Consider the following 18,592-nt stretch of genomic DNA (forward strand, 5'->3'; position numbering starts at 1 on the left):
CAGGATCGTAAAACAATAATGATTGAATGAACAAAGGAGAGAGAGGTGGGGGGAAGAAAGGAAGGGAAGGGAAGAAAGGAAAGGAAGGAGGAAAGGAAGTAATTGGCGGGGCGGGGTGGGGGGCAGACAAGGAGGTTGCATATGTCATATGAGCATGAAGACCTGAGTTTGAATCCCAAGTACTTAATTGAAAATACCATGAAAGTATCAGGAAGTGGGATCTTCAGCAGGACTCCCTCTAAGACAGGACCAGTCAGAATGGCTAAGATGAAAAACTCAGGGGACAGCAGTTGCTGGAGAGGATGTGGGAGAAAAGGAACGATTCTCCATTGTTGGTGGGATTGCAAGCTGGTAAAACCACTCTGGAAATCAGTTTGGTGATTCCTCAGAAAATTAGACATAGTACTACCAGCGGACTCAGCTATACCACTCCTGGGCATATACCCAGAAGATGCTCCTACATGTAATAAGGACACATGTTCCACTATGTTCATAGCTGCCTTATTTATAATAGCCAGAAGATGGAAAGAACACAGATGTCCCTCAACAGAGGAATGGATACAGAAACTATGGTATATATACACAGTGGAGTACTATTTAGCTATTAAAAACAATGAATTCATGAAATTCTTAGGCAAATGGATGGAACTAGAAAGTGTCATCCTGAGTGAGGCAACTCAATCACAAAAGAACACACATGGTATGCACTCACTAATAAGTGGATGTTAGCCTAAAAGCTCAAAATAAACAAGTTAGAATTCACCAAGCTCAAGGAAAAGGAGAACTTAAGTGAGGGTGTTTCGGTTCCTCTAAGAAAGGGAACAAAATAGCCACAGGAGCAATAAGAGAGACAATGTGTGGAGGAGAGACTGAAGTAAAGGTCACCCAGAGACAGCCCTACCTGGGGATTCATCCTATAAACAGTCAACAAACCCTGACACTACTATGGACGACAAGAAGTGTATACCAAAAGGAGCATACCATGGTTGTCTCTGGAGGGGCCCTGCCAGAGCCTTACAAATACAGAGGGAGATGCTAACAACCAACTATTGGACTGGGCATGGGGTCCCCAATGGAGGAGCTAGAGGATGGTCCAGAGAAGCTGAAGGGGTTTACAACCCCATGGGAAGAACAATGATTTTGGCCACCCAGACACCCCAAGACCCCCAGGGACCAAACTAGGGAGCACACATGGTTCCAGCCAAAAATGTGGCAGAGGAAGACCTTGTTGGGCATCAGTGGGAGGAATGGTCCTTGGTCAGGTAAAGGCTGAACAGAGGCCGGGACAAAGGGAAACCGAGGTGGGGGTGGGGGGAGGAGGGAGTGTGTTGGGTGGAGAGGCATATACATGGAGGCAGGAGGAAGGAGGAAGGGGAGGGGTTGGGGGTCTTAGGGGAGGGGGGATATCGGGAAAGGTTTTACCATTGGCAATGTAAATGAAGATGATATTCAATTAAAAAATAAATTAAAAAACAAAACAAACAACAACAACAACCATGAAAATACAGGCACATGGCCTCATGTGCCTGTAACCGCAATGCTAGGTGGTGGCGGTTAAGACATGGTAGAGACAGGCTGATTTTTGGGAGTTTATTGGCCAGCCAAGCCTAGCTGCAAGTGGGGAGCTTCGGGTTCAGAGAGAGAGACCCTGACTTAAGGAACTAGGTGGAGAGTGATAGAACAGAAGAGCTGATGTCTTCCTTTGGCTTCCGGGGTTTGTGCACATGTACAAGCATCCACACGCTTGCACACACTTGCATATATCAGACATATACATTCTTACTCTCCCCCTGACACATATCACATATCACACACACACACACACACACACACACACACAATGGGACTGGAGAGAAAAGAGTACTTTAAAATTATGTTAGGCATTGACACACTAGAAACAAATATTATTTTAAATGTTACATTCCTTAACCATGGGTGGTCATTATGGAAGAACATCCCCTGAATCCCTGTGTAGGTCACAGAGATCACTTTTTAAAGGCAGGCATTAAAAAACACATAATTGCCCTACCTGAGAAAGAATGAATAAAGCTAAGGATTTTCTTGGTGATAGAGCCTAGAAATATCATGAATAACAATTCATGCAAAAGCTAAGGCATTAAAGACACTAAAAATCGGCAAGGATGATAAAGGAAGAGAACTTTAAAAAAAATTGTTCCCACCAAAGTTGGACGTAGGGGACCATCTTAGTTCCCTTTCCTGTTACTGTAACAAAATTTTGGATAAAAACAACTTAAGAAAGGAAGGGTTTATTCTGGCTCATGGTCTAAGCTACCACCCAGGTTGGGGAAGTCGAGGCAACAGACCCTGGAAGTGGCTGGAAACACAATACCAGCTGTCAGGGGAGAACTATGATGTTGCTGGGCCATTTGCTTTTGTACTTTTATGTATTCAGGATCCCTGTCAGGGACTGATCCTGCACTGGGAGTGGTTAAAGATGACAATCCCTCACAGACTTTCTCAGAGAAGGCAAACCATGATCTCTATCAGTGGCTTTCAACCTTGTGCTCCAATGACCCTTTTATAGGGGCCCAATATCAGCTATCCTAGATATCAGATAGTTACACAACAATTCACAACAGCAGCATAATTACAGTTATGAAGTAGCAATGGAAACAATTTTATGAATGGGGGTAGGGGTCACCACAACGTAAGAAACTGTATTAAAGGGTCACAGCATCAGTTTGGGAACCACCCAGATCTAGATCATCTCTCTCCAAGTTAAGGATGCCAACCACTACAGGAAATACAGTGCTCTATCCTGCTCTTAAAGACCTTCCTTGAAACACTAGGGTTTTTTGTTTGTTTGGTTGGTTGGTTTTTGTTTTTGTATTTGTATTTTTTGAAACAGGGTTTCTCTGTGTAGCCCTGGCTGTCCTAGAACTCACTTTGTAGACCAGGCTGACCTCAAATCAGAAGTCCACCTACCTCTGCCTCCAAGTGCTGGGATTAAAAGCATTCACCACCACTGCCCCGCTAGGGTTTTTTTTTTTTTTTCTATCCAGAAATATGAATCTGAGTGTAGAGCCTCTTAGCACTCTTCTGATGAAAGACAGTTGTAGCCTCCTTGAAAAACTATCCCTGAGCCTCCCTGCCCTGCTCTTTTGTCCATGGAGAACATCCCTTTAGGGAAGCCATTTCCAAGCCACTGACCAGCACCATCTGAAGAAGAAACTTTGTCATGGGGATACCTTAGCTGTGATCCTGGCAACAATCATCTTGCCTTCCAGGGTCTGAGAGCCACCGCTACCTACTAGCTCTCTGTATGGGGCATATCTGTGATATTTAGTCTAGTGCCTAGGACACTGTGCATAGGAGCTTCAGTGGAGAGCCCCTGGACAGAATATTCCAAAGACATCCATTAACTTGAGGAGAAGTCCTTCAAATGAACCATGTGATATTTTTCTACATTGTTCATATGCCCACTCTTTCTCGTGCAGCAATTCTCTGGGCCACTCTCGTCCTTGCCATATTAGTTCACATTTTTAACTTTTGATAACAAATGTTGCACCCAGTAGCTGGGGAAAAATGAGGCGTTTGCATGTAGGAACAACAACAACAATAGTAATTTCAAGAGGCCAGTCGCCATGGCTACGAGAAGCACCAGCTATAGAGCCGGAAGCCTTGTCCTCTGCAAACCAAGTTGTGTTATTTTACAGGGCTAGGTGAATCTGAGAAAGAAGTAAGGAGGAAATCTCTCAGCAGGTGTGATGAGTGAGATGAAGCCGGAGTCATTGTGTGCTACCATAGCTTTCTGATTCTTACTGGAGAGTCTAACTAGAGTTTATCTTTACCCACAGATGAGGGTTCAGACCAGCACCAATGTTACAGTAAGTACATTAACATTTTTTAAATATAACTCAGAGTTAAGGCTGGATGATGGCTCTCCCAGAGTTGCTCAAAATCTCCACAAAGTGCCTACTTGAAGAGGCTCAGCTCATAAAGGTTTGGAGAGAGGGCTCAGGGGGTAAGGTGATTAGTATGCAAATATGAGGACTGATGTTTGAATCCCCAGGGTCCGTGTAAAGCTGGACCCTGTGGTGCATGTCTGTCATCCCCATGCTCATGAGGATAAGATGGGAGTGGGAATGGGAGAAATCCAGGATGCTCACAGCTCAGTGAGGTTGCTTTATGCAGCATCCATCAGTAAGAGACTGTCTCTCCAACTGGAAGGAAGGGTTGACTGACGCTAGGGTTGTCCTGTGACCACCACATCTACATCATTGGCATCTGCATTATGGATCACACACAAACACATGAACGCACACCCTACACAAACGTTCTTAAATCGTGTTTTTAATGATATCTAACAATTGTAAATTTGCATTTATTGACTAGGCTCAAAACGAAGCCTTGAATAATAGCAAAGACCCGCGTGTTACTTCCTGGAGTTCAATTATCTATGGAGGATTGCTGGGAAACTAGCTACTTCTTGGAATTTTAATTAAAATTAAAAGCTTCTGCATTTTAATTTAATGCCATTTTCATAACACTGACACCCCAAATTATGAGAACAACATGGAAATAATTTGAGAACATTTTTTTCAGCATGAAAATGCCATAAAAATTTTGTACAATTTTGTAATTCACGTATTGCATGTCTCTAATCAGGACAGTAGTAACCTTGCAGCAGAAGGCAAGCTGCAATGTCTTACTTTCTGATCCCCTCCCTACCCTGAGGATTTATGAGAGATGGGGGAATGCTGGAGGTTTGGTTTCTGTGTTTTGTTTTATCCCTATCTGCTTGCACCCAGTGAGTGCCCTAAACTACCAACATAGCACTTGGTAAGGGAGCCAGGGTTCCTGTTAAACCTCTCAGCCTCCATTTCTGTACCAGAACTAACCCATTAGAATTCCTGTTGGGTTTATGGAAAATTCAAGGCCACGCAGAAGTTTCTGGCATTCCAGGCAATCCAGGCTGCTGTTTCTGCATAGCCTCAGCTGATGCTGATGCTGTTAGAGCTTCCTGACTTGAGTCTTGACCCAAGAAAGACTCATGGGCCTCAGCTTCTGATCAGACAGATCACTGACCACTAGGGGTTTTTCTAGATGAACATGTTAGCAGGCAGTATGTGCTGAATCAGAGCCTGGAGTCTGGGTGCCCGTGTAAATAAAAGGTCTCAGTGATAAGAATGGTGGAAAAGCAGACTGCTCATCCAGCTGCCTTGTTCTCCCAAGAAGCAAATTCCCAAGTAACCGAATCAGTCTCCAATTAATGATACTAAGAAACAAGGTAGATTGGAGAGCTTTTTTCTTTCTGTATGCCACTCAGAGGGGATGCTCTGCAGGCACTACTGCCAAATGGGACTTCTAATGTCAATAATCTACGTCCTGCTATCTAATACCTTGAAGTGGAAGAAAAAATGTCATTCCTAATCCCCCAGGTCCCTCTGCCTTGTGGTACTGGAGACTACACCTAAGGCCTGGTGCATGCTAGACAAATGCTCTATGACGTGAGTGTCATCCTTAGCCCCCATAGCCTCCAACTCTATGCTTTTCTCTCAGGATACCTCCTGGATTACGGGCTGCGATTACCTCGGCCAGCTAAAGCGAATTGTTGCCACCACAGAGAGGACCATTATTGTCTGGGATTATAAAGCTCAAGGGAGCAGCCAGGTACTGTGCGATGAGAAATGGCAGAAAGAAATGAGAAGAGTGTATGTTCAATACCTGTAAGGATATGAGCCGGGCCACTGTGTAATGAGTATCTGGTATAATGTGAGAGATCTTGCTGAGTAACCTCTACGTTGGAGTTCAGCATCTGTACCCTGGAATGTTGAAAGAGAATGCTGTTTTATTTCAGAATTTCATTTGGGTCTCATATTGTCCTGAATTTTGAGAGTAAAGGGGGTAATTCTTTTGGGTTCTGGTGTTGCTATTGAGTTTGAGTTTTATTTTGTTTTCTGAGATTGGAGAGCAGGGGGGTGGTCTTTCCACACCACCCTGTCTAGTCTTTACTGGCACAGATGGCTCCAGGGATTCTCCTGCCACCAAGTGAAACTCCTTTGTTTGTTTATCTCCTTCTATAAAGCCAAGCATTGTCTTCTTGCTTATGCCTGTTATCAAGTCTGCAGCCTCTCTCCCCAGTCAGGCCTTGTTCAGGCTCTCTTGCCTCCACACTTGGTTTGTAACTCAGAGGAACTTCTTCCTTATCTCTAGGGGGATTCCCTTCCTGCTGGCACCATAGCTGGGCTATCTGAGCACAGCGGTCCCCTGCCCCCTGCTAGCTTCCTAATGTGGCCTTAGACTTAGAAAGATGTCTCTGCCCTTCCTGCTGCACACAGTGGCTGAACCCTGCTATGGAGCTACAAGCCATAGGTTATCACCACAGAACAGAACCTGCACACTTAGCTGATCTGCTGAGCTAACCTGCAGTCTGCACCTCCTGCTAAGCTTCCTTCTGCCCTTGTCAGCTTGGCCTTAGTTCCATCTCCCTATTCTGCTCAGGCCCCTTCCCTCTTGCTGAATCCTCTCTCTTCTCACATCTCCTCCCTTCTATCCCCTGCTAATCTCCCCTTCCCTTCCTCCCTCCCCTCCCTCTCTGCAAACATCCTTGGATCTGACACTCAAGCTCCTGTTTGATAAAGCAAGGCTCATGGTCTCTTCCTCTCTGCCCCTTTCAATGTTAATCTTCTAATCTGGAACTACTGCCCCTTTGACACCAAATTTTTTAATTCTTTCCATCAATTTAGGTCCCAGATCAAAGGTCACCCCCCTCCCATCATACCCCACTACCACCTTTGCCCACATAACCTGAAGTGGCCTCACCCGTCCACAGCACTGTGCTCCATCTGTGTCTCTGGCTTCCCTTCTTGCAGGGTAGCTTCCACAGAGTGGGAACTATGTTGGGCTCATCCTGCACAGTCAGGCCTGGAATAACGTTTGCACCCAGTTAGTGGTCAGTGCACATTAGCCGATGGATCAATGGACTTCAAAATATGACACTTGTGACTCATTTTAAAGAAGGAGAATAAAAAAATAGAAATTTTAGTCTGTTTCTTCTCTCTTAGGGCACTGAGTTCTGGAAAAGGGATGATATTTGCCAATTTTAGTGAACCCTCTAAGAATTTAGATTGCAAGTACTTGTTGCATATTTATGGATAAACATGGAAGTTCAAATACTTTTCTCTTAGTAATTGCTTATCAAACTCATGCATATTACCTAGCATGGAGGCGACATCTTGACTTCCAAGGCCTGGCACTCCACAAACAGGCACAGTGGCATATACCCAGGGTCCCAGCACTTGGAAGGCACAGGCAGGAAGGTCAGGGGGTTAAAATTTTTCTAGAATTCATAGTGAGTTTGAGGCCAGTTCAGTATTTCCTTAAAAAGTCAAGAAAGGGCATTCTGGGTCATAATCCCCATCCTCACCCTGTCCTAGGGAATAGCTCCCCTTGTTTCTATATGAAGTACCCCAAAGGACTGAGCTAGGTTCACAGCTTTAATTTTTATTTGGTTAATTTTTGCCTAGATTTTCCTAATTCTTATATCACTGTTGGATCTAGAATGAGAAACAGCACAGAAAAGAAAATAATAATGAAAACAAGTTTTCTTTATCCCTTCCCTCTCTCTCTCTCTCTCTCTCTCTCTCTCTCTCTCTCTCTCTCTCTCTCTCATGGTGTGTGTGTGTGTGTGTGTGTGATACTGGGAGTGGAACTCATGCCTACTGAACAAAGGCTCTGCTACTGAGTGAAGATCCCAGTGATATGTATTCCTAAGAGTGTAACTAACTTAAGACTGTCTCTGGTTTCAGGAGCACTATTTTGTCATCAAGCCCATGGACCACTGCCTGCTATGCGTGTGTGTGGTGCCCTTGCCTGACCAGCTCTGCAGAGATGACATCCTCCTGGGGGATGATGGCGGATTTGTGAACAGGTTCACCGTAAATAGCGATGACTTCGGATTAAAGCAGGCAAAAACCAAAAAGAAATTACAAACTCAGGTCCTTGACTCTAAGAACTTTAAAAGGTAAAGGCATTGTGTGAATACTCCTTATGCTCTAATAATTATAGACGTTATTCAGTTAGTTGCACGTATAGTGAAATGGGATGTAAGACACTCAGTACTTTTAAGAGTCAAAGCTCAATAAGGGATGCCTAATCTAGGCTTGGAGGCACACATCTATAATTCCTGGGCCTGAGAGGCAGTCAGAAGAACCATGAGCTTGAGGCTAGCCTGGACTATCTAGTGAATTCCAGACCACCTTGAGCTACATAGCAAGACTTTCTTTCAATAAATATAAAAACAAAAGAAGAACTGTTTTTCATCTGAAGAAACTTCCAAGATAATGAGGAAGGCATAATTAGTAACTGAAATTCCATTTAAATGCTGTTGGCAGCTAAAATCTGTAGATTTTATATATAGGTATATGACAGATTGAGCTAAAAAGTGAAATCTTGAAAAAACCCTATATAATGTACATTTATGAACATTCCTAGAAATTGAATACAAAAATTTATAAATGTAAATGAGATACAGATTTTAAAGAAATAATTTGATAGATTTGACTATCTACCAGATTAACCTTCTTAAATCTCAAAAGAATGCATATAAAAAGTGAAATATTCTGTAATAAATAGTTGTTACAAATAATGAGAGACAAGGAGTTGATACCCTTTAATAGATCTCAAAGTTTAATTTTAGAAAACAATTCTCAAAGTTCAATTAAAAATAAAACAAAACAATTCTCCTGGGCTGAAGAGATGGCTCAATACTTAAGAGCATGTACTCACCTTGTAGAGGGCCATAGTCAGTTTTTAGTACCCATGTTGGGCATCTCACAAATGCCAGAATTTCAGCTTAAGGGGAGCGGACACCCTCTTTTGGCCTCAGTTGGCAGTTGTACTTATGTGGACATTCACATTCATTATTTTAGTGCTTACGTATTTGTTCATGACCTTTGCTCAATATAATCATTGCTGCTTTGAATTATGATTGGTCTTTTTGCTGGAATTCTAAGAATAACATAGTTGGGAAATTTTCCCCACTAAGAGGTGGGTCTCTTGTCAGAAAAGTCCACAGACTGTTGTCAGTTCCTCTTCCCATTAGATAGATATGTCAGAAGTAAGAATGATAAGAATGATAGAATGAATGTGATTCTACTGCTCACCGAGGAGATAATTTACAGACAGTCACCATGCCATCTAGTTAAATCTTTAAGACTCAAATGTAGATACAGATTGAGTATTAAGTCATTTTCTTCCACCAAGAGATCTTAAAACCTTTACAGTTAAAAAATGGTAGGGCTAGAAGGGCAGTTAAATTTTGGAGCCATCATAGAAGTGTTTCTGAAGTCAACATTCTCTGAATTTGTTCACTTTGAGTCAGTAAAGATGTTGCCAGAAAGCAGTGGCATTTGGAACACTGTACAAATTAGAAAATTAGCCAATATCAAAAATTAAACTCTTGGATTGGAAGATTAAAAAAAGGCACTCTCCTCTACTGTGCTCTCCTGCATACTGTACAACGTTGATGCCAACAGTCACGAATGTGTCTGTTCTTCTACCAGAAGCCATGTGATATCCAGAGTCTTATGGTAATCATATGTGGATGCTTAGAGTTTTTCATTAAAGTAAGGATAAGATTGTCAATACTCCACTCAGATCCTTCTAGATTATTCCTTTCCTATCAGTTCCTTTTCTTGTCATTGTGACAAAATATCTGAAAAACTAAATTAAGGAAGGAAGGGTTTGTTTTGGCTCTTGGTTTATAAGGGATACAGCCCATCATGGCGAGACCTCCATCATGGAGAAACCTTCGTCATGGTGAGGCCTCCATCATGGAGAGACCTCCATCATGGAGAGACCTCCATCGTGGAGAGACCTCCATCACAGTGAGGACTCCATTCATCTTGATGAGGTGAGAGGACTGTGACTCACGCTTTTATTCCAGGATTCCAGCCCATGGGACAGTGTTACCATATTCAGGGTGGTCTGTCCTTCCTCAGTTAAACTTCTCTTCACATAAGTATCTACAGATTTGTTTCCTGAGTGATCCAAAATCCAATCAACTTGAGTCGCACCTTTACTGCTGAGGTTGTAGCTCAAGTTTTGACAAGAGTCTTGCAAAGTTCCGGTTTTTGTTGTTGTTGTTGTTGTTGTTGTTGTTTTGTTTTTTTTTTTTACTTTAAATATGCTAGACTGACAAGCTAACCAGCTGAAAACAGTGCGGAGCATAGAGCTACAGTGAACCTGTAGACTTAGCACAGCTCAGGGTTATGATTTGATTCATCTAAATGAAATGCTGAGTAGAAACAAAATGAGCATTGTATGTTTGTGTGTCTGACATAATGGCCCCCCTTCTCATTCCCAGTGTTAAAAGGAAGCTGCATAATGATTGGGTTATGAAAATCAGATACATTCCAGCTCTCAATTGCTTTGGCTCCTGCTCCTTAGATAGCGTCCATTCGTTAGTTTTGGAATCCTTGAAGAGACTTGAGGACAATCTGTAAGTATAACAGTGTGCCTACATGAGCATTCTGGGACTCTCATCATTTACAATGATAAGCTCATCACAACCTTATAATGTTCAAAGTAGTTTTCAAACACACCAGAAGCTGGCCCTTCCCTTAGCTTGGCAGAGCTAATTAGACCTTCAGGGAAAATGAAAGTCAGTCATATAAATCTAAACATGATATTACCCTTCAAGCAGCTGCTGCTCAATTGTTGTTTACTGGGGACTGGAGATAAAACTCAGAGCTGAAGAACATGCCTAGCATTTGTGAGAGCCTGGGTTCTATATCCAGTACTCCAAAAAAAAAAAAAAAAAAAAAAGCTTACTGGTTTAATATATTGTAATAATACTGTAGACCTTTATCTATATTTTAAACATTATTTTATTGGTAAAAGCTTATTCTTCAAAATCACTTTAGTTAGTCAACAAACCATGCTTATCATCTATATGTAGCCAGTTATATTGTATCTATCACAAACACACCAGCTAATGTTCCCATAGAATTTGAGTTTGAATAAATAGCTGACTCATTTTCAATCTCGTTAAATATTTCCTAATAACTGTTATGGCATTTGAATTCTTAAAGTTTTTAAGATATTTGCTATAACAGATAAACTTCAAAACTAAGGGACAGAGCTGGATAAAATTTCTGTGTATGATATGATTCCATTTATTTGAAATGCCTCATAAGACAGATTTATAGAGACAGAATTTGGATCACTAGTTGCCTAAGGCTGATGACAGTAACAGGAATCTCAAGTGGTCGCATGGGAAATTTCTAAGGTGAAGAAACTTGTCTTAGTCAGGATTTCTATGATAAAACACTATGACTAAAAATATGTTAGGTGGAAAGGGGTTTATTGCATCTTACAATTTGCAGTCTATCTTCCAGGAAATTCATAACAGGAGCCCAGAGGCAGAAACTTATGCAGAAGCTATGGAGGAGTGTTGGTTACTAGTTTGTTCCTTATAGCTTGCTCTGCTTTCTTATATACCCACAGGACAATCTGCCACATCAATCAGTAAATAAAATGTCCCCTAGACTGGGAGTTTGACAGAGTCCCTAATAGGCAGACATATAGACAGACAGTCTGTTACTAGGTGAATATATCATCTAAGTTTCATAGGTATATTACTTATAATACACCTGTATAACATCACATTTTAAGATAATTTTTAAATAAGATTTATGCTGGCTAGTTTCATGTCAAGTTGAATCAAGTCAGAATTTGTTCAATTGAGCTCATCAAATGAGCTTGTGGGTAAGTCTATGGGAAACACACTCTGTCTGTCTGTCTGTCTGTCTGTCTCTCTCTCTCTCTCTCTCTCTCTCTCCCTTCCATCTTTCTTTTTCTTTCTTAAGCAGTTGAAGAATATCTTTCATTAGGGCTAAGAAAAATACCTTTAACTGTGAGTTTAAATAATATCTGACTAATTTCCAATCTGATTAAGTATTTTCTAATAACTTATGAGTAAGAAAGAATAATATATGTGTGTGTGATTATATATATGCAGAAATTGTGCAAGCAAGAGAGTAATATAGAATAGTGTTGAGAAGAAAAAACAAAACCATCGAACAAACAAACAAACAAGCAAACAGCCTAAAATTCTGTGCAATTACTCTTCAAATATAAAGAACATCAAGTGTGGTCGGGCATTCCTGTAATCTCAGTACTTCTAGCAGACAATCAGGAGTTCAAAGTGATCCTTGACTTCCAGCAATTTAGCCAGTTTCAGATCTATGTGGGATACATGAGACTTTAATCTCAAAATAAATAAATAATTAAAGGAAGAAGGAAATAAAAGAGAAAAGAAAAGAGAATTACATCTTTCTCAGACACAAGTCAAAGGAATTTGTTGTGAGTAAACCTGCTTGCCAGAAATACTATGAGAATCTCTTTAAAGTGAGGAAATTACTTGGGTTACCTGTTTATATAAGAGAGAAGAGCATGAAAGGAAACAAATGACGGTAAAATGCCTTATATTTTCTTTAAAAAAAGATTTATATATTTATTTTATGTACATGAATGCATTAGGGCATTGGATTCTACTACAGATGGTTATGAGCCACCATATGGTTGCTGGGATTTGAACTCAGGACCTCTGGAAGAGCAGTCAGTGCTCTTAGCCACTAAGCCATTGTAAATATTTGCTAGCATACCAACACACAGGGTGATAACCAGCAATGTCAAGGAGTGTCTTAAGAACCATGACACACTTTTAGGAATACATACAAAAGTTCAGAAATAGGAGTGTTAATTGCTAGCTTTCTGCAAAGTTCAGAGAGGTCAAACATCTTCTAGAATGAACTAGAATGAAAGAATGGAGATATTATTATATTTATCCATGATTTTATCAACAAATTACAGCAGGTGTGAACAAGCACACTGTATCTGGACTTAGAGGTATGAGCTAAGTATTTCTTCCTTCTTAGAGAATATTGCTAAGATAAGGGTTCTTACCTATTGTCAGTGATAATGTGATAAAGTAAAAACCAATAACCATTTCTGTTGTATTGACAAATACCCTGACCAATGGCAACTTTCTGTATTCTTATCCAGTTCAGAGCCCAGCCTGTGAAATGGTGCTGTCCACATTGGGCTGGCTTCTCGTCTGAAGCAGTTGAGCCAATCTCCCACAGACACACCCTCAGGAAAATTTTAATAATAGTAACTCCTTGATTGATTCCACATTGTGGTTCTAGATAGTAGCAAGTTGACATTTAAAACTAACCAGCGTAGTTAGCTGCCACAGCACACAGGTCCTTACCCTCCACTTAGATCTCATCTCTTCAGAAACCCCAGCACCAGTATCTCAGATCTCTGAACCTTGTTAAAGACATAGCTCCACTGTATCCACTAAATGACCTCACTGAGCTCTCTTGTTTTGTTGTCTTGGCTTTTGTCTCTCCTTCACCGTCTTTCCTCACTCAGCATTATGTTGGGCACCTGAGTTCATAGTTCCTCATTGTATGTGGCATATACACCCCTGACTACCCACATCACTCAGCCAAATCCTAGCCCTTTAGCTTAGCAGAGTCCCAAACCTCCACTCCCAGCCTCCTCTCCACATTGATCCACTTCCTCTACCACTGCCTCAGCGACTCTTCCAAGCATCCCCTCCCTCTGCTCTCCACAGGCTTTTCTATCCTTCTGTATGATACACAAATCTAGGGGCTCAAGGGAGATTTTCTGACATACAACAACCTTCAAGATTGTCTAGGGTCATCCTTACTTCACTTTCCTTGTCATTACAGAGGACAAGTATCTGATTCTTCATTGAAGACCTTTGCTCAATCCCTCTGTCTTCTCCACGTTCTTGAGACTCATTCACTCTGTACTTTCAACCTGTAATGACTATGTCACTGTATCTGACTCGACTTGTTCTGCATCACCGTGTACCCCAGACTGGCCTTAAACTTCCTACATGGAAGAGACTGGCCTTAAATTCCCAGTTCTGTCTCCTCTTCCTAAAGGCTAGTATGACTGGCATAAGCTACTGTGTCTAGCTCTGAGGAAACTTTCTTTGCTGACAGTCTCCTCATGATTGAACAGCATCCTTTCTTCCTCTCAAAGTCATTTTGGAAAGAGAACTCGTCATTTACTGCTTGCACTTGATGTGTCTACCGCCATTCACTGTCTGCACTTGATGTGTCTACCTCCACCCACAGCTCTCTAGGTGGTGCCCAACCTGCTCCTGGGGAATCATTAAGCCCCAGATGGTGAGCATTGCTCATCTTATTCATGAAGAATTTGTGTTCCTGGATTCTAGAAGTCCAGGAGTTTGCATATTGCTATTCATTCTTTATTAATGTGAGCCTTTATATTGAGTTTGCCCTAGGCAATGGAATTCTGAGAGTTCTGCCACCAAAACCTTTCCCTCTCACTGTCTTAATGCTCCTCAAGGATGATAGTCATCTTTTCCCACACAGTGATACTTAGACTTAAGTGTGCATGTTTATTAGCTTACAGGAAGATTCCATAGCCCTTTACATTCAAATGGTTATATAGGAACCACCATTCAAAACATACCGACTGTACCATGTTACATTTTGCCTGGTGACATCAGATTCTGTCCATTAGCCAGTTGGATACTTGTACCTTGTATAGCTCTTTGTTCTTTATGATCCCCACCAGTCACCAATTTGTGTATGTTACCTCACAGTAATAGAATTTTGAGTCAGAGTTATCTTATCCTTCTCCCTTCTACTTCCCAGACTCTTTTTTTTTATTCGATATAATTTATTTACATTTCAAATTATTTCCCTTTTCTAGCCCCCGACTCCCCGAAAGTCCCGTAAGCCCCCTTCTCTTCCCCTGTCCTCCCACCCACCCCTTCCCACTTCCCCGTTCTGGTTTTGCCGAATACTGTTTCACTGAGTCTTTCCAGAACCAGGGGCCACTCCTCCTTTCTTCTTGTACCTCATTTGATGTGTGGATTATGTTTTGGGTATTCCAGTTTTCTAGGTTAATATCTTTCTTTTCATTTTATGTGCATTGGTGTTTCACCTCCACGCATATCTGTTTGAAGGTGTCAGATCTTGACATTACAGGCAGTTGTGAGATGCCATGTGGGTACCAGAAGGTGCTTCCAAAGGAGAGAAGTGATTGATATTCCTACCCAGCTATGATGCCTGTGCATCAGAGCAATGACCAGCATGGAACCACAACCTTAAGGGCGCAGTAGTAGCAGACATGCCGAGATAGTAACCAACAACTCTTCAGTTTGACTTAAGAGCCACTCAACAAGAATGAAACCATACCCGGTAGTGGAAACCTAACCAAATACCCAGGGCTAGCAAAGTCATGGGTCTTTAAAAAGAACCTAAAACCACCGCTTTACTAAAGCCAGTACAACTCCTAACTTCTAAATATTTGTCTTATGGCCAGAGTTAAGTGTAGTCCTTGCTCCTCATCAAGGAAACTTCCTTGTTCAAATAAACAGAAATCACTGTAGAAAAGCTACAACCAATTAAAAAACAAAACAAAACAAAATCACAGAGTTGCGGAGCCCAGTCTCAGTAGATATGTCCCAATAAACAACTCCCTCACCTAAGGCCCAGGGAACATTGAAGAAGAAGATACAGAAAGATTAAGAACCAGAGCATCAGAAAATTTGTTGTGAGATTGTATCTCCTAGAAACTGTCAGAACTCATGAAGTCTCACCAACATGACTGTCTAAACATGAGCTGAACAAGAAAAACATCAACAAATATATCAATAGATGTGAGAAAACCCATGGTGTCTTGACCCTACCCAAAGAAATATTGGCAAGTAAGGAATGCTGAGAGCAGGAGAAACAGTCTTCCCTGGGGAAGAGGGCACCAGTTGGTTTTCCAGTACCAAATGGTCAGTGCCCCCTAAAACATACATACAAACAACATTATACAGACTGAACAGGTTACATTTAGAAATATTTATGTATATACATAAGTGGATATAGCAACAATTCATATAAAAAGAGGCCACGAATTTGAAAGAGTGTCAAGGAGGGATATAGGAGAGGATTTAGAGGGAAGAAGAGGAAAGGAGAAATGACGTAATGATATTACAATCTCAAAAAATAAAATAAATAATTTAAAAAGCCCATTCTGCTGTCACAGGCTCCAGTGGGAAAGGCATACAGTAAACAAACAATAGAAATGAAGTAATGGCGTTGCTGTAGCTTTCAGGGTTTTGGCGGGAGGCTCAGGAGAGGCTGCTCTCAGGACATGGTACATCAACAGAGACCGTCATGAATAGAAGGCCGACTATTGCAGAGATCCACACATCTCATCTCAGATGCTGACGTTTTGTCAAGGAAAATATGACCAGATAGCTATTTGATTCTAGACAGAGTTTTGTGTGTGGCACAGTAGTATGTGGTAACCTTATGAAAAGAGTTGATTTAGTAATATTTTCACATTCTTGTTTTATTTTTTTTTGTCATCCCTATTTTCTATTCCATTCACATGCACACAGTCTGGTGTAGAAAGCTTTCATTTCCATGCTGCATAAAGTCCCACAAAGCTGATCCTTAAAAGTCACAAGCATAATATCTGGCAGCCTTTACTTGTCAATCAACTAGTTCACTGCGTCGTTTGCGGCAAACAGCGTCTATTTCACAATAGTCAGGAGTCTGTCTTCCAGATGAACCCTGGACTTCCTAATATTTACCGTTCTCTTGGAATTTGGGGTGTGGTAATTACATCTCTGCTGATTACAGCTAGAGTCAGGAAGCAAGGAGATAAAAATACTCAGACAACCTCAGCAAACAGGGCTCCTTGATCTGTCAGATGTTCCGGGAACCTCTCAGCTGTGCCCTCTTCTCTCTCTCCGGCCATTCTTTCTAAATCTAGAAGCTGAAGAGATTTCTCAAGTGATACTTGTGACCATGTTTTCCTGGACGACCATGGCCACCAGAGAGCCATCACAAGAGCACAGTTGGGTTCCTCCATTCCTAATGCAACATGTTCCTATTTCTGCAATTTCCTATAATGAGTCTGCGGATGAAACTGTATTTATACAAACACTTAATTGGTCAGCTGTTAAAATGGAAATCAGCATATCTTCTAAAAAGGCAGGAAAAGAAACTCTCAGGAAATTTTAATATCAGAAATGATTTGCGTACTGGTTATTATTTTGTACAGATTTTTTAGAGTTAGAACTATGTACCAGGAAGCTGATAAACCCATGCAGTTAATTACCACATAACATGCTGTCCTGTTGTAGCATCCATGCTGAGCACCTAACCCTGTCACAGCTTGGCAGCTTCCCCCAGGTAAGCAAGAGAATGCCCAACATTACTTTTCCTTAGGTGCTCAGTTCAGAGACAGAGTATTATAGTGCAAAGAGGACAATGTTCCATAAATTTGCTATCGAATGGGACAATACCACTTTCTGTCCCAGCACTTATTCTATGACTATAGGTTCAACTTAGCCTCAGTTTTCCCATCTGTAAAAGGGAATTAAGACTTTTATAGACATAAAACCATTTAAATCAACTGTTGTAATGTGCCTGCTTTGGTGCTTATAACTTTGAGTGCTTAATAGACTTTCATCCCCCTTTCTGATTACCCTAAGATCTAAAGTACTAAAAAGCATTTTGAGAAGAGAATCTGAAAACAATCATAGCCCTGTACTGACTCAAGATTCATGTTCCCATACCTCAAGCAAGAGTAAGAAAATAATGGCCCAAGGGTGAAATCCAGTGTGCCAGCTGTATTTGTAACATTGACAAACTAAGAATGGTTTTTAAATATTTAGCCTGTTTTCCACCGCTGTTACAAGCATCTCAGGTCAATCAATAATACAAGGAAAATGGGTCATTATGGCTCACAATTTTGGAAGTTTCAGTCCTTGCTGATTTGGCCCTTGCTATTAATTTTGGACTTGCTATATCGTGTCATGGTGGCAGGGGTGGCTGGGGAGGACGACCCATGGTGGAGAAAACTGTTTATCACCTAACAGCACTCATGAGGCAAAGCAAGAAATCCTGACCCCTAGGTGTTAGACCCCACCTGTTAGAGGCTCTACTACCTCTCAATGCATCATTAACTTAGGGTCTTCCAAACTAAAACAGGGAATTAAGAGGATCTGTGCCTTGGTGAATAATCTGCCATTACTTATCAGAGTAATTATGGATAAATAGATTTATAACCAATTTAGAAATGAGGCCATTAAGCACAATCTAGTTCTAAGTTGCAATTAATGTTTCCCATCTCATTTTGACTCCCAGGCCTGTCAGAGAATTTGCCATGCCAAGAGGAGCCAACAGCTTCTGTTACTGCGTTAAAGCAAATGTGATTGTCACTGGAGGTAAGAGGACAGCTCCCATCATAGATTATTCTGGTTTCCTCACAGGCCTCTCTTTGTGTTTTATGGCCAGCAATCACCTTCTAGAATAATTTAAATGTTCTGTTCTATTCACTGCAGCTATTGGAGATGATGTCCTACTTTAACAAAGCCTTCCTTCAGGGATAGTGAAATCATGGACCTTGGAAGAGAAGCTATAACCAGCACTTTTCTAAACTAGCATCAGTTCTCAACTACATTCTAAACATTTGTTCTTACACCCACATAAGATTAGTCCTTACCCCTTGATAAGGATCATGGAAACTTCCCTTTGCAAAAGATGGGGTC

At 41.2% G+C, this 18,592-nt stretch overlaps 1 protein-coding gene across 1 annotated transcript in view; it reads left to right on the plus strand.

The window, feature by feature from the left end:
* Positions 1-18,592, plus strand: part of Wdr64 (WD repeat domain 64) — a 111,150-nt gene that overhangs the window by 22,294 nt on the left and 70,264 nt on the right. The window contains exons 5-9 of the mRNA XM_052200715.1: positions 3,819-3,848; positions 5,524-5,634; positions 7,773-7,987; positions 10,331-10,465; positions 18,189-18,268. Of these exons, the coding sequence (XP_052056675.1) occupies positions 3,819-3,848; positions 5,524-5,634; positions 7,773-7,987; positions 10,331-10,465; positions 18,189-18,268 (571 nt within the window). The remainder of the gene's footprint in view (positions 1-3,818; positions 3,849-5,523; positions 5,635-7,772; positions 7,988-10,330; positions 10,466-18,188; positions 18,269-18,592) is intronic.

This window comes from Apodemus sylvaticus, chromosome 12 (genome assembly GCF_947179515.1).
Source record: "Apodemus sylvaticus chromosome 12, mApoSyl1.1, whole genome shotgun sequence".
NCBI classification, from domain to species: Eukaryota; Metazoa; Chordata; class Mammalia; order Rodentia; family Muridae; genus Apodemus; species Apodemus sylvaticus.